Genomic DNA, 24,377 nt, shown 5'->3' with positions numbered 1-24,377 from the left:
ATGGCTTTTCAGTTATATTTAAGAGTTTAGATTTATAACATTTTACAGTATTTACACTTTTGATGCGACTGCAACGTATATTTTTATTTTATTTTATTTTAAATTATTTCTAAAGTCCGTTTGGAAGGCACAACTTCCATAAAATGTCTAAGAATTCTTTACGAAAGGATCATGTATTAACTACAAAATTAATCACGTATTTGAAGGGTTCTACTCTAGAAGCTTGTGTTAATGTCCTAGCGGAGACTAGACTAGCACTCGATCTAGCGGAAACCAGACTACTAGATTGGAAGCGAGTAATCGCTTTAGTCGGGAACAAATGACTAAGAAAGAATGACTTAAGAAAGTTAAAATACCATTTTTATTTAACTCTTAAATGAACATGAAGCACTGCTTGTGCAACAGACGTACCGCCGCTACTAACGGGTATTTAAATTAACAGAAGATAAATTCAATTGTAGTTAACATAGTCTGAGATTGTACACACAGTAGACTACTTAAGCTGGCTCAAGTTAATTAGCGGCGCTTACTTAAACCTCGGCTATCAAGATGCTAAAGTCAGAAATAAACTATGACAGAGCCAGCGATATTAACAGCAAGGCTGCTATAAACTCTAACTCTAAGTACGTAAAATTTCGGCTTAAATACTTAATAAATAATTTGCATTCTGATGAAGAATATGGAAAAGAAGTTAAAGTAAATGTTCAAATCATAACAACTGGTTAATTAGTATAAAATCATGCATATTTTCGTTGCATTCTTAATAATTTTTAATGTGAAAAATCGTTGCCATTTTATTCAAGCCGGAAGGCTTTTGAATAAAATTTCTCAAGACTGTTGAATTTCATGAAGCAAAAGAGCTCATTTCCTCCAGTTTTAATGGTTAGTCTTATTAATATCATTGCTACTTTTTCTCAAATAATTAACAGATAACTTTTGTTATCTTTTCCGTAATCCTTTAATCAACTGATCAACCTAAATAACTATAAATATGGACAAATGATTTTTATTTTCTTAGAAATACTTGGCTTGCAAACACCGATTTTGTAGTGTGCATATCGCAGTTTTTTATATTCTAGAATACTGCTTGGCTTTTTGCAGTTTAATTCATCGTTATACTGATTTGTATTATGTCCCTAAAATTACTTGCTCTACTCTGTGCGTGGCCTTGTCATGCATATCTTCACTTTAAAGCAAACTACTAACTCCAGAAGATAGATATTTCAGGGAAAAAGCCCAATGTCTTCTTGAATACCGTAGGTTTTTCGTAGCTTTTAACAAGGAATTTTTTTTCATGATTACATCATATAAACAGATAAGCTTATCATTTTAAGTTCTTGTCTGCGAAGTAATAAAAATAACTGATTTTGATATCCTGCTGTCACTATTCACTATCAATCACTCAGTGCAAGATCAGTCTTTGATAACGGTATCAAATAGTACGAAGAAAATGTAAATATGTCCATGTAAACAAACAAACAAAAAAAAAATGAGTGAAAATAGCAGTTAGACAAATAAAATACTTAGTACATGACATGTGAAATAATTACTTAGTATATGAAATTTTAATAATTTATATATTCTTTTGCATAGTTTATTAGAATATTGAACAACCTGAATATTCTTTTAGACATTTTTATTAAACTATTGAGTTCGGTTTAGTTTGATTTATTTGGTTTATTTAACTATGGCAAGCACACAAAGGCTGCCTAAGGAAAGGCATGGCTTCATGGAGGACTTAGTGAAGGAAACTGGCTCGTATACACGTTGCACATGGGGGAAAATCCCGAAAACGCTCATGCAGGCAGTCCATTCTCCTGAAATCGAACCCAGGTCCACTCACTGTTCAGCGACTTTACCTCTCGGCCGCTGGTAGGCAATATTAAGCTTGAATATTTTTCAGACTTCTGATAAAACTATTAAACAATATAAAAACTAAGCTACTGTGAATTCCAAAAGTTATTTTGTAGGCTATAATAAAACATTTTGCAAGTTAACGTTAAAGTTAACGTGGTTACATAATTCCGAAACGTGTAAAGGTCGAATCATACATTTAGATTATAGCCCAAAAATATAGGCCGACGTGGAAGCAGCATCAGCTTTTATAATAGCCAGATCTCATATCTACATGCTGTTTATCTTAGAAGTTGTAGAGACATTAAGTTATTTGGAAAAGCCGGAGAGATGAAAAATTAGCAACCGCCTTCGCCGGGAATCGAACCACTGACTTCTGGAATATCGGCCCAGCGTGCAGAACCACTACACCACGAAGGCACGCTAGGAAGGCGGGAGAAATACCTTATATACTCCCCCTTTTAAAGGGCGACTGAGGTTTTTAGGGGACACAATCGTCAAATCCTGGGTGGGGAGAATCCTCATCCAACACCCTTTTAGTTCGGGCGCCACTGTAGAGACATTAGGTTATTTGTAAAAACCAGAGAGATGAAAAATTAGCAAAAGCCTTCGCCGGGAATCGAACCACGGACCTCTGGATTACCGGCCCACCGTACAGAACCATTACACCACGAAGGCGGGAGAAATACCTTATAAAGTAACAAGCAAAAGTAAGAACACCAGACAATCACAATCAGAGGGTATTAGTCACATTTATTAGCTTTTCTAAAACAACATTCTTGTTAAGAAGTTACCGCACCGGAATAATCTTTTAGATTTAAAAGCTGTGTTCCTTCTCTGTCACGGAACCAACTTCCCAATCTTTGGAAGCCCATCATACGCACCCTAAGAGAACAGATCTTAATGTTTTTCAAGCAACTGAATTACACAAGTACATTATAAATATGACTGTGGTTTCAGACTAGAATTAATCGAATTGGAATCGACAAGGTTGTCAGATTATCCATCCATTAGCAAGCTGCATTAATTAGTGCTATTTATATTTAGAAAATATATTGAATATACATGACCACTACACTACGAAGGCATGCTAAGAAGGCGGGAGACATACCTTATAACAGTAATATTTCTCTAAAAGAAACCTACATTCCGATAAGAATATGTACTAATATTAACATTGCAACATCAAATAAGGTATTATCGTTTCTAATTGGCTGTAATTCGAAGCTATGACGTTCTTATTGCTATCTTTCAGTTCTCAAATCATCCATAAATATTTAGAGAAAATGAATGTGCAGCTGACTCAACGAAATAGTAGACTGAATGTCCGCTCGTGTTTGATGGTTAGTTTTTGTTTTAGTGTGAGGTAAGGTCAACAATTAAGAAGGAAAACTTTCTGCCTGATCTCCGCAGGTAGTTTCAGAGGTTTTTGTCTTTGTTTGAACGAAACGGACAAAAACAATCACTTACGTAGACGAATCGAATTTAAAATTTAGATAAGCTCGTCCTCTGAACGCATTGGAGGAAGAGAAAATTTAACGCGAATATTTTTAAAATTTTCAGAACCTGGTTTTAAAATGTTATTGATAAAAATATGCGAGGGGGAAAAATACACGACAAAAATACTGTATATTAAATTGAAGGTAATGAAGGGATTGCGATTCATGTTTCTGAATTAAATTTTCTCTACACCAACATTCGCTTTGCAACCTCATTCGGGGTCGCGACCCACAGTTAAGAAAGGCTGTGTCAGACAATGAAGCAAACATTTCAAACAGATTACGTTTTATTACGGTAAAGTACTTGAGAGCTGTATGCATTAGAAGAGGATGTTTCGGGCGACATTTTAAGAAGACTGGCTCATATTTATATTACACATGAGGAAAACTACCTTAAAGTCGATTATCTCAGTAGCCGGGAATTGAAGTTCGGGACTAACTACTGGTCTTCAGAAAGAGACAGTTGCTGAATTCAAACTAAAAGGAAGTTAAGGAAATAGTATATATTAAGCTAAATGTGCACTAAAAGCTATTAATACTCTGTAGAGAAGCCTTAGTTTAAGCTGCAATTTTAAGAAATTATGCTAATTCTGAAACAGTGCTGTGCATACATGCCCAGTAATATCTCAGGCGAAAGCAGAGAATGCTGCATTTTTAATGTAGTTTTCTAAATATACTTTAATAAAATTAACTTACCTCCATACCAGCAGAATAAAACAATTTTGAGCGGAAAAAGAGCTCGGTTTATAGTTGGACACTTTAGTTTTGCCATTGCGTTTGTTTCTTGAACCTAAAGCATTTATGAGAAAAAGGCATATTAGATATATTTATACAGTAATTCACCTACATTCACAACTGCTTAACTGAAGTATATAAATAATTCTTATTTGAATCGAACAGATTTTTTTATCGTATTGTCTGAAAAGCGTATTTAACATTGAAAAATTGAGATTCCAACAAAGAATATCTAACATGCAACGAGGGAAAAAAGATTAGAATTTTAAAAGCCTTATTATTATTTAAACAAAAATTTAAAAAATACTATAGTTGCTTGCGTTGACTGCCTGTAGAGTTCGATCCTTTTCTTCTCACAATATTTCATTTTCTTAGAAATATAAATGTGGTGATTTAGAAACTTGTATTTTCTCAATCTTTACCGTGATGTTTCGTGGTGTAATTAGAAAGCACTTGAGGCTGGCAGTCGGAAGGCCCGGAGTTCCAGACGAGGACACTAGAAATTTCTTCACTTCATGGCTTCGAAAAAATTCTGTCTCAAAAGTGGTCCTGTTCACACAAATAAGTTACGCAAAAAGCCAATAAAAATATAACGACTTTGTTTGAAATGCCTTTAAGTTCTTTTATTTTTTTTTTTTTTTCGATTCTGCCAAAAGTTAACAAGTGTTTTATTTTTGAAATCTTCAGTTAAAGCTTCTATCAATTGTTCTTATTCTTCACGAGATAAAATTTCAAATTTCAGGTACATTTGAACAAAATGAATTTCTAATCCAATTTTCTTTTTCATAATCCTTGCAAAAATACATGTTGAAATTACTTATCAATAAAAAACAATGATTTTTAATGTCGGATTCTAATTCCTTTATTTTCCAATTATTTTTGATTAGAAAGTTTTCTAAAAGTGCCTGAACTAAAAACGTGGTTGACAATAATTAGTCACTACGAGGATTTGGCTTGTTTCCCCTCCTTCGCAGTTGCCCTTTAAGAGGAGAAATATCTCAGTATTTACTCATTCTTTACAGCATTCTTTCATGGTATAATTAGAAAGCATATCCAGCTAGCAGTCGGAAAGACCGGAGTTTGAATCCTGGCGAGCACATTCCACACTTTCATGTCTCCTGGTCCTATGTAAAGTAAAAGAAAGAAAAAAAGAAAAGAAAATCTGATAACTACATAACTGGTGCCTAGCTGTCCAGAACCATGCCCGGAGGTGACGCAATTTTTTGCCTGCCCGCCGTCCCCAAGACTCAAAGGTGCTGCAGCTCTTGCAAGCCCTAGGGAAGGATTTGCGTATATTTTACATACTATGGGAGTGTCGATGAAGCCAGCTACCAGCTTCATCGGTAGAAGTTCACTTTTAACTTTCATCGAAAGTTTAGGCAGCCATTTTTCAGTACTTGCTGAATATAATACTATGACAGTAGCGGCTCTGCGGGCACAATAACTGGAATTTGGTTGGTTTCTACTGAGAGAAAGAGCAGTCTATGCTGTCCTGGATGGTAGTTGCTTCAGGCATCTTAATGGTAGCGTAATGGCCAAGAACACAAATTTTATAGATGCTTCCCTCCCTCAGTGGTCGCCGCGCATCCAAGTTTTGACAAGAGTTCGAGTTTTGTGCAATACTTCTTAGAACAATGCGAAACTGCTTTATCGACTGAAATCTGAGCGTTCTTTGTGCTTTTTTTTTTTTTTTTTTTTCATATGCGCCTTACTCCTAGATTAAGTGTGTATTTTTCTTCAAATTTTTATGTATTGTACACCGAAATTTATGGACAACGACGGTGTTGAATTTCCCCTGCTCGGAATGGATTGTGAAAATGGCGTTAAGCTTACCTCGTGAGTCGATGCCTCGTGCTCGGAAGTTAATAGTGATCTGATTAGTGATGTTCAATCTCCTGCAGTGAATAATTATGCGGATGATTTTGATGTTATTTTCCGAATTAGAAAATGTAGACCTGGAAAACACGGAAGTTGTGAAAACAATTCTTGCATCTGGATATATCGAATTCAAGCCTTTAAATGCTGCCCGTATTGATTAGATCGTTAAATGTTTGAATAAGTGTGTTTTCAAGCTGCTTAAATCTGCAGCAAAACCACTCTTCGTTATTATTATCGCCTACCAATCAAGCAATGATAACCCTAAAACTACAAATGATAACCCTATCAATAATACAAATGATTGCTCTGACATCTCGGAGATATTCAAAGTTATGAAAGAAGTGAAAATCTTTTCAGCTTCAATATTGGTCGAATAAACCAGATTTATAAGAGCAAGATACCTGAATTAAAAAAAAATGTGACAACATGCCTGATAAGTTCCAAATACTCCACCTCATTCTATAGGAAATTGCCGGGCTTTTTAATGAAGATTAAGTCTAGGCTAATGAGCTCTGTATTGTAAATAGTATTAACCCAAAAATTTTTTTTGTATTTGCTTATGGCTTATGCATTTTATTCCTGTATTTGTCGTTTTTCTGGTGCTTATTTTGTATTTTGTTGTAAATGTGATGATCTTCCGTAGTTGGCCTTTTTTTTCTGCTTGACCAACTGATCTCGCATAGCTCCTCTTACTTACGTGGCTAGTAGCTAGGATTCTTTTGCCTCATTTGGCTAATGGCAGCTAGAACATTGTCTCAAACAGTTCCAATACTGCTACTCTGTATTTGTTTGCTCCCCATTTGTTTTGCTGACTAGGTAATTGCTTATCATTTTACGGACTTGATATCCAGTGGACTTATTTGTGAGAAGCTCAAATGTGTTCGAAAATCGTCAGTCTGTGCTACTCTGGGTTAACGATAACACGCGGGCATCCGACACTGCGAACTGCGTTCGCCTAAGTCGAGGTTGAGGAGCGTCCGGTGTGCCGGTTCAGCCTTGGGGTTTGAAAGAGAGAGTCCATTTAAAAAGTCTGTCTTGCGGAAGTGCGGCCTCTGTAGCGCAGCAAGTGAGTTTGTTCAATCCCTCTTTTGATGACTCTATGACATCACCCGGCCCTCCCGCCTAATACGGAGGTGTGTGTCAAAGGGTGTTGACACAAGTTTTAGGAAAGGTTATATAGTATTTTATTGGTATCCGGTTGGAGAAGTTAAAAAAAGTTGCTTCAGCAATCACGCCGCTGCGAGGTCAAGCACTGAATTAGTGCATTAAAAAGTATCTACAAGGTGAACCGAGTAGTGAGAAATATAAATTCGATGTATTTAAAACTGCACTGTTAAATTCATTTCCTGTGGTTAGAGATACAACTTTCGGCAGCATTGCTCATAGCTTTATTTTCTGTCGTCCAGTTCTGTTCATTAACATTCCAGCTTTGACTATTTTACTAGCCGACAGCAAAACACCTAAGTCTAGCCAACTTAAATAGTTCGAATTTATGTAGTCTCCGACTACGATACTTAAATTTCAGCTCTGTCATTTTAAAAATTATGAGTGGCAGAGTTTTGCTTGTACGTAAAAGTGGTGCCATCTCTTTAATTCCAAGATTAAATAAAAAGGTTATTTAAAACATTCGTAAGCTCTGATGTAATATTTCAGACCGAGCTCTTGTTTGCTTGTCAGTCTAATAGGTTCTGAAGGACTCTTTAGTTGATATTACACAAGTAGAGCTCTATAGCTTCACTCATAAAGTGTATTTCCGCTTTAACATTAGAATTACGGGAACGGTCATTTTGCCGTATCTCCATTTTAATTGGACGTAACTTTTTTAATTCTTTATTTAGAAAGTTCATATTTTTTGACTTTTTCTAAAAGCTTACGACTATTATATGATATTTGTTTTGTTCAGTTTAATTAATTACTTTCAACAATATTATTGTTTATACCTAGAATTACGGCTATTGGTAATTTTGACCGTATCCAGAAAATTATAGATTTCTCAATATGTTTAAGACTTTTCTACCTAGTTCCGGTTTGCTGATAGATAAACAAGTGTGTTTTTGGTAAAGAAGATTGCATATTTCACAGAAATGAGTGGGGAGGGGAAGAGGGGGGGAATAAAAACACCTATTTGGAATTTTTTCGCGGCCACGTGTCTGCACATTTTGCTTGTGTTAGAAAGTTTATTTTTTTCAGTAGACACAAATGTACTGTACTTCATTTGGATCGTTTTGTTGTTCTGGTCTGTTTAACACGTCGCGTAGAAGCTTTGATAGAAAATATCTCACGAATAAAGGGATGCTGAAAGTTTTTGAAAGTCTTTCTGGTGATGATTCATCAGAATCATCACTAGAAACTGAATCTGTTTGAACCAGAACTGTTTTCAGAAACTGAATCTGATGAAGAATTTCGTACCGAAACGATATCCAGTTTATCCGACGAGGACTGCATTTTTCCTACTGAAACAAGTGAATCCGAATACAAGTGAACCTCTTTGTTATATTAAATTATCTTTTGGTTGCATGCATTTACTAAATTTACTTTTATTAAATTAAATTTTATTTATTAAACAAGAAAAATGAACAATTATTAACTTGTCATAATATTAACAAAAAGCGAGCCTTTTCTTCCATTCGTAATAAGCGGTCAAATTGACCGCTGATCGTAGTTACAGGTATACAGAAAACGCTAAATACTAGTGTTAAAGTTAGTTTTGATGAAACATTAAAATTAACTGCGAGTAATATTAGTGAAGAATCTGCCACTCTCAATAAGCTGTTGTGATTTCCCAACATTTCTTTTCATCAACCGATGCATATATTTTAAAGTTCCTTTATAAGTAATATGTACTTCATTCTAGTTAGTGAGTGATTAACTAGTTAGTGAGTGATTCTAGTTAGTGAAGAAGTGAGTAAATGATTATAGGTTTTCAGATATATTAAATATGTTAATTTTTGTCACGTGATGTCTTTTAAATGTATAAAATTTAAATCATTTTATATAGGCTCTGTTTTAAGATATTTCCAGTCGGTGCCTTTTCATTAAATATCTTTCAGAGAAGGAAAAAAAGAGGAAGTATGTTCGTAATTGGCAAAATGGCCAGTGGAAAAAAATTTCAGAACTATGCATATATAATAAATTACTTTTACCCAAATGAAAGTCATTGACGAAAAACATTCAGTTTTTAACATTTCTGTAACACAACCGGGAGCAATGTTTCGCAATTATGTAATTTATCATTGAAATACACTCATGTCCATAAATTAAGGATAATTCGGAGTAACGCGGAAATCGAACTCTAAAATAAATATATCACCAGTAAAATCATTACACACATCTTCAAGAATCATATGCAAATTTCAGGAAGTAACCAGATAAAACCGATGGTACGTCACAATGACGAGAGTGTAAGAGAGTGATATATAAGGAATACAGGCAAAGAAGTAAAATTGTTCGCAGGCGCTTTATAAGCATTTCAGTGCAATAACCGAATAGTTATGACACAAGGGACGCATTTGGATGACTTTTTACGTGGTAGAATTATCGGCCGTCTGGAATGTGGGCTTACCCAACTGGAAGTATCAGACGAATTTGGAATTGCCCAGAGTGTCATCTCCAGGTTTTGGCAACGATTCCAAGATGAAGGTTATGTGAGTAGACGTTACAGCACAGGATGCCCCAGAGTTACAACGCCGAATGAGGACCGGTATTTGGCAGTTACTGCCAAAAGAAACAGGCGGCGCACAGCCTCAGACCTGTCTCGTCAGCTCTCTTCAGACACTGGTACAACAATTTCAAAACAGACTGTGTACATACGCTTAGGGCAGATTGGTCTATATGCTCGTAGACCTGTCAGACGCGTTCCGCTTACTGCAACTCACTGTCGCCTGCGGTTAGCCTGGAGTAGAGAGCATGCATTGTGGACACCGCAACAGTGGGCTTGTGTGATGTTTTCCGACGAGTCCAGGTTTAGCTTGCAGTCTGATTCTCGCTGGACTTCCATATAGAGAGCTCCAGGTACCCGTTACCACCAAGAAAACATCATTGAACGACACCGTTACGGTGGTGCAGGAGTGCTCGTTTGGGGTGGAATTATTCTGGGTTCCAGAACTGACTTGCATGTTCAAATTGGAACCATGACAAGCCAACTCTATCGGGAAGTCATTCTGGAACAACATGTACGTTTGTTTCGGGGCGCCATGGGCGCACAATTTGTGTTTATGGATGACAACGCCCGTCCTCACCGTGCAAACATCGCAAGCGAATGCCTTCAATCGGAGGATATAACCCGTATGGACTGGCCAGCATTCTCACCGGACTTGAAACCAGTAGAGCACGTGTGGGACATACTTGGCCGACGAGTTGCAGCCCGTCAACCTCCTCCTACATGTCTACCGGAACTTGGGAGAGCATTGCTTTATGAGTGGTGTAATATCTCCCAAGATCAGATCGATAATTTGATACTCAGCATGCCTAGGCGTTATACGGACTGTATTGCATCGTCTGGGAGACATACAATGTATTAACAATCATACCAACCATGTAATATTGGTTTTTTGTAAATAGGTTTTTTTTTTGTAATTTGCTCCAGGGAGAAATAATCGCTAATTTTTTTAATAATATCAAACATATAACATCTTTTTTTGCTCTTTACCTTTTGTTTAATAAATAAGCTTTACAAATTACTTAAATTTGTTTTGCTTCTAACTCTTCCTTTGCCTGGTTTTGCATTATCCTTAATTTATGGACATGAGTGTATAAGGATATTGCTTTACAAACTGGGTGAGGGAAGAGGATTAAACGTATTTTTGATTATTAACGTTTTGCTTTATATTTTTAATGATATGCATAATTGATATAATTTTAAATATTTTTAATTTATAGCATACCAAGTAGATAAGGTCTTCAACATCTTTGTAATTATATATCTTAAATAATATTCATAATGCCATACATTACGTGTCTCGGTACAACTTCGCTTGGTTTTTATGATGAATATGATTGATACGATGTCATGATATACTTATTAGGATTGAATTCATTAAACCTAGAAGTAATACTACGAAAGAAAACAAAGTAGCGAAGCAATACTAACGAAAGAAAATAAAGTCAAATGTAGACTTTCTTATTCAGATTAACTGCAGAATTCGATTAAATATATGTTAACTTTTCATTTGTTTTATGATTATTAATTTGTGGTCGTGTTTGAAAGCAGAGGGCTATAAGCAGCATGAAAAATTTTGAAACAGAAAGTGAATTGAAAGTATTTCTAGATTCTAACCAATATTTTGGTAGTAACTAAGCAAAATTTTTAATATAAAGGGGAAATATTAATTGTTAAGACTGCTGTCACATACTTAAAATTTATTTTTAACTTAATATTTTTCACAACTCTCCTTTTTTTTGTTTTTTTTTTGTTTTGACATGTCCGAATGTCTCGACATGTACGTCAAACGTATGACTGGATGTATCATGTAATGATGTATGCATAGTGGTAAATGAATTTAAAACATTGATTTTATTTGAATCTCGTATATATAAGCAACATTTTTATTATTGAGAATGGCAAAAGTTTTAAGTTTTAAATGCGATAATTAATTGAAACGTTTGAAGTAGTAATTTCGATTTACTTTAAAAATCAATTTAAGTTCAGTAATTTAAGTTCAGTATCAGTTGTGCTAATCATTTAATGTACAGTTACTTGAAAATATGAACTTTTTTTCATATGAGGCTTTATACGTTTAGATAAAAAAATGTGAACAGATTTCTTTGACGTTTCTAATCTATTTAAATCTTCCTTCTGAATAATATGATACAAAGGCCTTCTATTAATTAAAAATTTCTGTCTGTCTAAAAACTATGTCCTTCGTGCTGAATTTGAGTCAGACAGTTTTTGGAAAAATAACCCGTTTCAGAATTAGCTTAACTAGAAATTCCAAATTTGAATTCTTAGAAAGATTCTTAGTGTAAATAATAATTCAGTTTCTTTCCAGCATTTTCCTAATTTCTGTACTATAAAATTTAAATTGAATGTATTAAAAATTATAATAACTTTTTATTAAAAAAATCTACAGTCAAATACTATTGTTATATCAAGGCACAGCAAACAGCAACCTCCACAGGAAACTTTTAGATGTATAAGTTTTCAGCAATGAAAAATGAAGTAGACTGAATGGTCAGTGAGCAGAAAAGGATGCAAAAGTCAACCAATTAAAACATTCCCTCGGAAATAAATTGTGAAGTGCATTTTTGGGAGCATTAAAGACTAATCAACAGAATGAAAACAAAGTAAATAGAAAAGCTATTATAATTTCCTTCATGAAGTTAGAGACTTTTGTTCGCAAATGCTCTCTAATCCAAAGTGCAGCTATTTGTTTCAGTTTGTTTTGAGACAATACAAGGAAAAAATATGCTTATATAAATAGGGCTGTTATGTATACAAATAAATGTATAGTAATGTTTTACTTATATGTTTCTAAACAGTAGATTTCCTTACGTCTTGTACAGAATCGTACTTAAAGCATAGCTTATATGAAAGCCTTTTCACAATGCGCGTTATAATGTTTTCTTGATATAATATTATTTCTGTTTTTTATACGAAAAAGAAAATCCCATCGAATATAAGACCCCACTTACCCTTCAGGATAAATTTTTAAATAAGCTAAGAAGTAAAATTTTAGGTGAATATTTGATGACAGTAGTAGTAATTCTGATTAAAATGAAAGGTGAACTACGTAATTAAATAAAATATTTTACTATGTTAAAAAAGTTATAGAAAGTTAGGGATGCATTGTTACCTATTTGTTATCAGCGTATCATTGACCAATACAGTGGATGAAGGCTTGAACTGAAATCGCTCAGCTAGACGTCTATTATAATTAACGGTAGTTATTGTAGTTTAGTTATTCGGAGATTTATCTGTGGGGTTTGTTTAGTATTTAAGCAATGTAAGTTTTCTTTATAATATGACTTCTTCCTTTCAAATGTAATTTCACTCATCGCAATCCTTTTAACAGACCGTCCTAAATTTAAGAGGGCTCATTTTCGAGTAAATACAATATCTAACAAACTGAAATTTTTGTCCTAAAACAAGTGTTTACATGCTTGATAGAGAAGAAGCTTATATAAATAGACTAAAGTAATTATCCTGTTATTATACTGCTTAGTTAGTTTCAAAATTAAATTCTTAAATAAATCTTCAGTAAAGTAAGAAGTTTGCTTAAAATTCAGTATCACGAGTTTATATATTTGTGTTTAAGTCTGGATTTTTGGCAAGACGCAATGATACAGAAACAAACCAGTCTCTTTGTTTTGGGGAACTGGTAAGGACATCTGAAATTGTTCGTAAAATTAAATGTTTGTAGAAAGGAATGGCAACAAGAAACACAAAAACCATTTGAGACCTACTTCATAGTTATAAATTGGAAGTTCGTAAAAACAGTCTATCGTATATAACTATTTGAGACTGAGGGAACTATAACAGATCAATATAAATAAATGAATGGAATGAAGAGGAAATTTCAAGAAGATAGACAATTAGCGGTTAAGTAGAACTGGCACTAAAAATCCAGGGTTAAATCCCATGACATTTTAGAAATGTGTATTCGTGTGTATTTGAGGAAGTAGATGCGAATGACAGTAGCCAAAATTATCAATCGCAGAAAGTGGAAGGAAATATTAAATCATATAAAGCGTCTTTTAGAATGGCCTCGTGCCTCTTAATATCATTAATTAGGATTTTTAGCCTTGAGGCGTCTGTCACACCCATCTTTGGTCAAAAGGGCTAGCATACATCCTGTGAATGAATTATTTATTGTCTAGGAATATAATTCTAAACCTATGAAGAAACATATTGCAACCAAGTAAACTGTTACTTTTAAGGAGTTTTATAAATAAAATATATAAATCATAAACAAAATTTGCTGCTTATCAAATAACTAAATTATAACGTTGTAAATTATTCAGAAACTTAATTCAGAACATTAATTAAATATTTAAATGCTTTTTAATAAAAAAATTAATATGACTGTTTTAAAATTTAATAGTTAAAATTTAAATTTTTAATTTGTGATTATTCATTTCTTATATGCTTTAATTTTTAGGCAAATAAATTATAGTTTTTTAATTATACAAATATGAATTTTAAAGTAAAAACCTTTACTTTTAAAATAATTCGCATGGATTTAAATTAATTTCGAATACAGTAATTGCCTTGAATTTAAAATTAAATTACAGTTCTCGAAAGTTACGCTAATTAAATAACTATAATTAAACGTCATAAACTGGGAAGAATTCATGTCGAATAAAATTAAAAACAATTAATAACCTGGGATGAATTCATGCCAAAATTAACAAATAACAGCGGGGAAGTTTGAAAAAAATTAAAATTTCTTGCTAGTTAGTTCTATCTTAGTCGCAATAATTAAATAAATATCTTTAAAATTCTAGATAGAATGCATTTTAAAATGTGAAAAATAATATTAGAAATAGATAACTCGTTTCAATTTATTTTAATATTTGCGTTTTCAGTTTACTTTCAATTTAGCCAAATACTATGCTAAGCAATTTTTAGACATAAAATAAATAACTGTTTTGATAGTGCATGAATGTATACAAAACAACAATATATTTTTTTGCTTACCTCTTGGAATTCAACTTTTTTAAGACATATATTTAATAACAATCCACTAGCATACGCTGAGAGCCAGTTTCTTAACTGCAACCGCGGTGCTGAAAATTTATCAGAAATTGGTGCATTTTTTATAAAAATCTTGCATACTTCTGTAGTTCAGAAGACTTAGGTCTGTCAGCATACTGGAAACCACTGATAATGATTTTTTTAATAAAGTTGATTCTCCGTCCTGTCTTGTTCTCTCCGAAGCAAATAAAACAAACACACAGCACTAACAACGTAATTTAGTTATAAATCAAACTCTCTTTTAACCTTGGCTTTAGTTTATCATGATTGGCGCCAGACATGCTTATGTTCAATTGGTCAGAAGAAGCAACCATTCATGAAATAGGTATCCACTGATCATCTAGTCATTTTTGTTCAACATTATTTTGATTCAGCGCTTTTCACCTTCATTCAGAATCACATTCCCCGCAGAAACATTGTTAGCCGGTTAAAGTAGCCGACTGCGAGTTGGGCAATAGTATTTTCGCTCAGGTCCGCTGATGGTGATTAGATCTGAATTGATGATTGATTAGTCATGCGATTACTTCCTACATTTTGATTTGCATTTAATCTCGACCCCTGAATGAGATTAGCTCAAGTTTTTAAATCCTTTTGAGACTTTAGAAAAAGAAATCTCTGATAAATGATATTTAAATATGCAAAGAAATATTTTACTAGATAAATTTCTGTTTACAATTAAAGCAACGCTTAAATAATTTAAAGATAATAATTTCCTATGCTAACTTAAAATAAATATGGAAATTTTCGTATTTAGAATAAGAAATTTACGTCAATAAAAAATTTACAAAAAAATTAATATTTGCAATGGTCATGTTTATAAACTACAGTGATTTTACGATAGATATTTAAATAAAACTTATTTTACGAAATCATTAGAATGCATCAAATTCCAGTTATATGGACTGATTGGTCCATCCGGATAACTGTAAAAAATAAATATATAAAAAAAGAGGACTAATTATGTTACCCTTTTTTTCTGTAGACCAAATGCCATCTTATTACCTCAAGTAAGGAGACCTTTATTTTTTCATTTACCCTGTTTAATTTCGAAATGATTACGCAGCTAAAAACTGTATTAGAGATTAGAATGGAGAAACAATTGGCATTATCTTCAAGAATAGGAAATCTATCTCAGCACAGAAAAAGACATACGCCATAAAATGCTAATAGAAAGTGACTGTATACTGTCCGACAGCAATTCCTTGCATAGGGAAAGAATAGTCATAACGTCAGCAGGAATTTTTAGCCTATTTTTAGAATAGAAACTTCTGTAAGTATTAAGACATGATTCTCAGAATAAAGAAGGAACATTCCTTATTCCTCTATACTATATTACCTACTAGCTTTTTTATTAATGTTTAAAGCTACGTATTTCCAAATTATATGTAATGACTTGAAACTTGCCATGTTAGCCAAATAATGCATAGTGGCATGCTGTTGAATCAAATACGATGTATGCGGATTATATGTTCATTGGTTTATGATAAAATATTTTCATTACAAGAGGAAGATCATTAAATTTACACTAAATTAATTTGATATTTTTTAAAAAATATATTAGTGTGCTATTTCGTATGTTATATCAATTTTAATGTGACGTTATTGTGAAATTTAAATATTGATAAAATGTAAGGTTTTTAAATGAATTATTTAAGTTATAATGTTCTATTTAAATTATCTTTCTTTGGCAGTTAGAACATTGGAGAAGAGCATAGCGACTATTCGCTGGTCTTCTTACAGCTATAGAAATAAAGTCTAAGGAAGGGTTAATATACCCTTTTATTCACTCAAAGAAATAGTTGACAGTTGGCTCCTCTCGAGCTTAGAGGAAAGCCTCTACTTGGGCTTCAACTTGAACTAGAAAATAAGAAACTAAACTAACTAAAATTTAGCCGAAGCTGTACAGAAATAACTAACCGAGTTGGCCCTTAATTTAATCTCACCGGCGAATACTAACAGGCACTTAAGACTACGGCCGAGCATATTAAGATAGGCTTTAAGCAACGACGTGGCCAGAAGACCGAAACGCTCTACTGAGAACTGCTGGAGTCTTCTACGGAAATGACTGGAATTCCCATTAAATACTGGTTCTACCTCATTTACATAAAACGCGATACTGAAAATTCATTCTGGAAAGGGGTTGTAGTTGGGAAACAAAAATTTAAAGGACAGAGTTTCAAAATTAAAAATAACTATTACAAAATTAAAATAATCCCTACAAAGTCAATGAAAAAATTAAGGCCTGTAAATAAATAAGTCCAGACTTAATTTTAAATGATCCTGTTAGAAGGAAAAACCTATTCGGATAACTGCAGGCCGGATAAATTTAATTTTTCTTCTGTAAAAATAATGATTATTAACGTCATTCATTTATTCGCGTTAAGGTTTTTCATGAAATATTTTAATGGGTGTGAAAAACATATATTATTAATATATGTAATATAATTATGTTTTTAAATATTTCAGACTTGCGGAAGGAGAAAATTTTAAAATTCATTATGCCTTTTACAGAATCAGTTGCTAAACATATGTAGTCGGTGCTAATTTATTGGGAAAAAATGTGTGACTTGAATTATATTATTACATTACGATACTTATCATTTTTGTGTATAAAATTTTACATATGTCAATACTTCGATTTATTAGGAATATTTTTGTTGCAACTGACACTTTCTAGAAAAATACAAGCATTTCAAAGTAAAAAAACTTGCCATTTATAGTTTATGTAACTTTAATAACAATTCATACAATCACAGAAACAACAGAAACTGTTTATTTAACAGATGAACTTTTTACACAATTATTGTTTTTCATTTTCAAAGCAAACCAATGAAAATAATAATAATCCTTCCAAATATACAAAAATCAGAATTGCAAATGATATGTCATTACCTCTAGTGTCAACAGCTAAACAGACAAACTAGTTTGCTAATAAAAGGATTGCTAAAGGCAAAAGGTTAGTCGTCAAATGAATAATAATTTTTATTTGCAATTAGTTAAATTTAAATTTACATGATTACTATACAGCCTCCTGGATGCTATAATTATTGCACGTTGAATCATAAAAAATAAATTAAATTAAAAAAAGGATATTTTAGAATCACGACCATTCATTTAAAAGAAATGTAAAATATTCTACTCCTACGCTCCTATATTTATAGAAATCACGCAAAGGAAAATTATGCTATATTAATTTTAATTTGACGTTATTATGAAATTTAAATATTGATAAAACGTAAGGTTCTAAAATGAATTCTGGACATAAAATAATTAGAAAGCTTTATTTCTCAGTAAAATAATTAATAAGTAAGTAAAATTAATAAGGACAATTATATGCTTATTTAGATCTATATCAATTATTTGACAGCATCTGTACCCAATGTTATCAAGATTAATTTTATGTTTTTTATGGAAGTTTGAAAATGTTAGTGGAAAAAATGACAGAAGATAAACTGCAAACATGACAACTTGCGGTATTTTTAGGAAGTAAAAGAAAAAGTGTGACCTATTAATTTTTTTTGCTTGGGTCAGGGTTACATGAAATTTGTTCGTTCTTTAAACATCTTCGTGTGATAAAAACTTTGAACCCACATAGAAAGATATTTTTCTTTTAATGTCTATTACAAATTCATCGCCTTGATAAACTTTCATCCGAGGCCAATGAAAAGTATTCATTTTGCAATCATCTAGGAAAGCGAAAAGTCAAAAGTGTCATAATTTTGGTTAGAGTTGACTTTAGGGTACCCCTTGTATTATCATGATGTTGTTGTTTCATTTATCCCCAAGTTGTTATTTCGTTTATCGCCAAGTTATTGTATCATTTATGGTAACTTGAGTAGTTGAATGTTATGGAAACCCTATTATGACGTAATCATTTGCATTATTCCGGGAAATTTTGAATCATGGGATGTTTTGCAAGGGCTTTTGTGGTGTGTGTTGCTTAGGAAGTACGTTGCTTGTTTCATTGTTTAGACGGTACAACGGCTGAACGTAGTAATATTAATTTGAAGTTTCTGTATGATTTGAAACGAAAGGAGAAAAGTGCATTAATTCACTGTTGTGTAAATGAAGGTTTACTTAGTAGCCATATTCCGGACAGTCCGGAACTACGTAGTATATTTTTTACTGTTATTTTTGTGAATTTATGTGGTGACGCCGATGTACGGATTCTAGTTCAGATAATTTTAGGAAGTTTTTGGATGGTGTTAAGGAATTTTGTGTGCCACAGACTGAAGACGAACGAATTTCTAAATAAGGGTAAGTGGATATTTGCTTTGCGTAGTGCTTAATTGCATAAAAGGTTTTCCTTTTTTATGTTATTTTATTGTTTGGTTTAAAATGTAGTTTATTGAGATTATGTATTTTTTGTTTGCCTGTACTGTAGAATTGCGTGCTCCTTTGATTTTTTAAGTGAAAATATATCGATGTGTATATGGACAAACTCAAGGGAGTGCGTAAGGTATAGTTTGTGCAATTCTCTGATGTTTTTTTAAGTGAAAATAGGTCGATGTGCACATCGATAAAGTCAAGGGAGGGCGCAATGCCATTTTTGTGTAATTCTGGGAATTTTTTTAAGTGAAAATAGGTCGATGTGTACATGGATACCGAGTCTGTGCAATTCTTTGTTTTTGTCTAGCGACGATTTAGTCTAGTTTGTGCAATTCTCTGATTTTTTTTAAGTGAAACTAGGTCGATGTATACATGGATAAAGGCAAGGGAGTGCGCAATGCCGTTTTTGTGCAATTCAGGGATTTTATTTTTAAGTAAAAATAAGTCGATGTGTACATGGATACCGAGTTTGAGCAATTCTTTATCTTGTTATTTTGACTCGGTATCCATGTACACATCGACAGGCTGGCTGCTTGTGTAGCGGCGATTTTTCGCGGAAAAATTGCCACTACGCAAGCCAAATTAACAAGTCCAAGAATTGCACAAGCTCGGTATCCATGTACCGCCAAAAATCGCCAAGTTTCGCCAAGAGGTACGCTAAAATATACTTTTACCATAATTTTCGTCCAATTAATGGAGAAAAATGGTAATTAACTTTTAGCTTCCCTAAAACTTTGCTATGTCATGACTGATCAATCACTTATAAAACAATCAAGTGTACCTCAGTAAAATACTGTTTCCGGATTAATTGGATAAATCGTGAATTAGTTACAAACTTCACTGACCGAGAATATAAGAGCCTTATTACACATATTGAACTATCTTCAATAATAATACAACTCATCAGCAGCCAAGCGGTAAAATCGCTGAGTACTGGTAGTTCTGACCTGGATTCGATTCCAGGTGAACAGGCTGGCTGCATGGGAGCTTTCGTTGTTTTCTCGTGTGTAACGTATATACGAAACAGTTTCCCTTAGAAAGCGCCATCCACAAAGGCATCTCTCCTCTTAGGTAGATGTCTTTAGTGCGCTTTGCCATAATCAACTATTCAAACCAAACCAATCAAGAATAATGCCATAATGTCAGACAAAAGAATTGTGAAGAAAGAAAGTACTTAGATAAATTGAAAGCAACCAAGAGTGAAGATAAGTTTATCCACATGAATAATATTCCATATAAATTCCAATTCAGATTTTGAAGCCTAATAACCACATTATTAATTGAAGGAAAATTCAGCAGTATAACATTTAAATGAAGATGGAATATATTTAAGAGTATTTATAAGTCCGTAGTTTATGTAAAATCATCTTTACTTTTCTTGCTCGCATTTTTTTCCCTAAGAGTAGACGAAGAATTTTTTTTAATTCCCTTTTTTAGTTATACTTTACATGCCTTCACTCCTTTAGAAATCTCATGATTCTCTGTGCTTCCTTTAAAGTACACGCTATTATTAATAAAATACTAAAGCTTTAAACAGAATTTGAAGAAAGCAATTTCTTCTCTTAGTTACAAATGGGTAATTTAAATAGCAGTTCTGACTTTACTAATGATGTTTGCTGAACTACGCATCGTATTGAGCTACGTTTCTACATAGTGCAGGTAAATATTTAATATCTGTCTTCTGTATACCTTGTATAGATAATAAAATAAGCTCAAAATAAACATGCCCCTTAATTCAAATAGAATTATCTAAAAACTTCAAATAGAATTATCTAGAATTTATGCTTATTTGAATATTGGAATTTAATATTGAATCATTCCATAAATAATGCATTTTTTAATACTCCTTTTTGTTTTCTAAATTAAGATAAACTGACTTCATTTTTAATTTAAAATACACTCTCTTTCATCCACCGCTAAAACTTAACAGTTTCAATGGGAGTTTGCAGGATGCCCTCATCGAGGCCTACAGAAGCATCCAGAAAAAGCCAGTCTTTTAGGCTATAGTTTCTGGCTGGTATTTTCTGAAATGACATTTGACACTGGCTTACGCTTATCACCCGATCTCAATGTACTGCATTAAAATTCCTATTAATAATTATTTAATTTGACTCGTAAAGCAAAATATGTCCTTTGTCACTTCCATTTGCTTTTGAAAACATAACTGTTGAACTGCACATTTCAAAACTTACCCTAAGGATAAGAAAAAGGTAAAATTATTGCCAACTTTTATAGCAATTTGACACAGGTAATTTCCATTTCCCTTCAATTTTTAGTTAAATAGACAAAACTGCATTATTTATGGAATGAATAATGGATTTAAAGAAAAATGCAATGTTAATGGATCTAAGATTTCATTTTAAGAACTTTTAAACTTATATAATATTTGATTTTACAAGAAATTAACTGTAAGTTAAAGAATCATTTTTCGTATTCAGGAAGCAGCGCACCTAGTGTTATGAAAGAATAAATTATATCACAGTATTTTACTCCCACTTTGTTTACAATTTTATTTTACAATTTATTTCCGTCTTTAGCAAAAATATAGAAGTGTTAGAATTATAAAAAAGCATAAACTTCATAACTATCAATAAACTTATTACTAACAACTAACTATCACTGCCGTTTTCGTCTCAGTGATGATTGTAGGGTTATTTGATCATATATCTATGCAAACTAATTTCAATGCTTTCTGTCCGGTAAAGTATACGCATGAAGTATCCTATACAGTGATAACGTAACCTATATAAAATATACTGCCAATAAACAATCATTATGACGCGAAAATCTCTCATTGCATGCCATTCATAAATAACTAACTGAGGAATCTGGTTCCATTTTATAAAGTTTTTCTGAGTCCACGTATATTGTTTGTACACAATGGAGACTGTAGAAGAAATGCTACTTGGCTTCTACGCATGAGATCACGCAGGAGTACAAAAAAAAAAAAAAAAAAAAAAAAATTCAGTTACTCCGACTTGGAACTATCATTCCATTCACAGGCATGTGTTCCACAAGCTGAAGGCAAGATCCATTTATCGACTGCCCTAGGAGAAAAATTATCATATAAATTAGAATATTTCTAACAACGTAATACAATAATAAAATATTTAATAAATTAATTAAAATACTTAATAAATCACAGCCTTCTAAATATATAACAAAATTCTAATTTTTGTCGCAGTTTTGTAAATGAAATAAATGGCAGTAGATTAGAAGGCTGAAAAAAGAAAATTATAATTACAGTGCTCAGTTACAAAGATTAATAGCGGTTTCTCGCTTCAACTCGAAAGCTTTAATAAAGCCTCAGCAATGTTAGTGTTAACTCTTGCTAGTGTTAGATGTTCCCTGGCTTCCCTCTTCAGAATATATACTCTCGATTATTTCTTTTGGTTTATTAACATAATTTATACTATACATACGTATAAGCAGTGGCATGCTGTGAAATCGCTTTTTCAAAAACAGCATACGGCCAGCCTTTGAGGGAGAACGTTGGCTTTTCTTCTGGCTTCCAATCAAAAAGTATTTTAACTGCTGTCTTTGGAAAGGGAGAGTTAGTCTTTAAAAGGTTTATTTTCATTAACATGTCATTTCGTATGTTAAAATCTGCTCTACACTACTGCTTCCACCAGTATAAGTAAATGAAAGGAGTTTTAAATAGAGTAAACATATAAATTAAGAAAGAGAGATTGGCATAAGCCGCCATCTTAAAAGAAAGTCCTCTGTGTTGTAGCCGTCGCGAGCAAACAACCTCTGAGCTGGTTAATTCTTTATTCGACAGTTACTTAGTACATAATTCGCAGCTAAGCAGTTGTCATTTAACGAGCCAGGTGCTACGGTAAAATTTAACTTCTCATTACAAGTAATTCAAACTTGCGTGTTGTTTGCTATTTCCGCAAGAAGCGAAATTGAATTTGTGTTCGTTATCAGAGTTAAATTAACACGCCGAATAACCATTATTAGAACCATTATTCTGATAAGCAACTAGAATCAGAATAACATTCAAGGACGAGTTTCGAAAGCATAAATATAGAACTCTCGAAACTAGTCCTGCAAATTTATGAATATTACACATATTCTTGTTGCTTTAGCACCCGCAAAACTGTGTTCATTAGTTTTAGTCTGTACTTCAATCTGAAAGTACTAGTAAATTATTGTTGTGTTCATTAAATATTATTGTTGCGTTTAGCCTTCTGAGCTGGTAGTAAAAGACGAGATGAAAGACATCTTGCAGGCTTAAAGGCTGGTCTAAGTTAATTTCGTTAACTTTGTTATCCTATTTCTTTCCAGACTCATATATACGATTTACTTTGAAACTGAAAGAAATTTACTTTGAAACTGAAAGAAAGTTTTGTAGATGAAGTAACGTAAAACTGTATTTAAATTACTTTGTCATTGTTTCCCCTACTTACATAATTATAATACGTCATTCAACGTTTCATTTGCGAGATCTTTTCGCATTAAGTTTCACCTTACGAAATGATTTAGACAGAAAATGGAATATTTGAAAGCACTCAATATATAAATAATGAAGATAGTTCAATGCAAATTTTATTATTCGACCAATGATCTGATTTTAGTGCGTAGAGTCTTTATTTCGGAGCAGAAAGTGGGAAAAATCAGTAATGCTCTTTTCGGGATTTGAACTCAGTTGCTACCCTGAAGTACTTCTAATGATTAGCATAAAGTACTTCCAATTACACCACGCAGGCACGCGGTAAAGAGGGAGAAAATTCCTTATCGCCTTTTACTGTTGATGGAAATTATGCTGAAATAAATTTATTGCGTCAAGAAACCAAACGAGTATTTTTATTTCTCCCCTCATTTGCCTTGTGCCATTCTACGGCTCAAAATTAATAATCTATGTGAGCGATTTCAAAACATTTCTGATCTGTATGAAAAAGTAACAATGCTATCTGCCTAAGGGAAGGAGTGCCTGCGTGGAGGACCTTTCTAAAGAAAAACGGCTCTTATACACGTTACACTTGGGGAAAACCACGAAAACGCCGAGGCAACCAACCTGTTCTCCGGAATTCGAACCCCGGACCGAACTACCAGTATTCAGCGACTTTACTGTTCGGGAGCCTGTTTTCATTCATGAATATTACTTTTATTAATATTATTTATATACATTATATAAATCTGTTCATTAATGCTATCTGAATTCTCCGGATAGAAAAGTAATTCTATTAATATAAAGTTCGGAATAGTTTCGTACGGTACTTTTTGATACATGAATTTAAGGATTTAGTTTCAAGTTCAGTTTACTTCGACTCATACGTTTTATGAATATCAGCTGAAAAATATAGCAACACTAGTATTACATTTTTCAGTTCTGGATCCAAAGAAAAATGTTTAGTTGTCGGCATTTACCATAGTTTCAGCTCAGA

The 24,377-nt window shown here is 32.9% G+C and overlaps 2 protein-coding genes across 2 annotated transcripts in view; both read right to left on the bottom strand.

The window, feature by feature from the left end:
* The window catches only part of LOC118189054 (major facilitator superfamily domain-containing protein 6-like), a 33,467-nt gene extending 18,370 nt beyond the window's left edge, over positions 1–15,097 (bottom strand). Inside the window, exons 1-2 of the mRNA XM_035359589.2 lie at positions 14,602–15,097; positions 4,050–4,143 (exon numbers count right to left, since the gene is read on the bottom strand). Of these exons, the coding sequence (XP_035215480.2) occupies positions 4,050–4,125 (76 nt within the window). The 5' untranslated portion in view covers positions 4,126–4,143; positions 14,602–15,097. The remainder of the gene's footprint in view (positions 1–4,049; positions 4,144–14,601) is intronic.
* A 2,318-nt stretch (positions 15,098–17,415) lies between these two features.
* Positions 17,416–24,377, bottom strand: part of LOC118189055 (uncharacterized) — a 42,106-nt gene continuing 35,144 nt past the window's right edge. The window contains exon 8 of the mRNA XM_035359590.2: positions 17,416–22,034. Coding sequence (XP_035215481.1) covers positions 21,952–22,034 — 83 coding nt within the window. The 3' untranslated portion in view covers positions 17,416–21,951. The remainder of the gene's footprint in view (positions 22,035–24,377) is intronic.

Source organism: Stegodyphus dumicola, chromosome X1 (genome assembly GCF_044657685.1).
Source record: "Stegodyphus dumicola isolate Sdum_Otavi_A_Nest chromosome X1, ASM4465768v1".
NCBI lineage: Eukaryota > Metazoa > Arthropoda > Arachnida > Araneae > Eresidae > Stegodyphus > Stegodyphus dumicola.
Note: the sequence above shows the minus strand (reverse complement) of the source record. Positions and strands in the feature narration are given on the sequence as shown.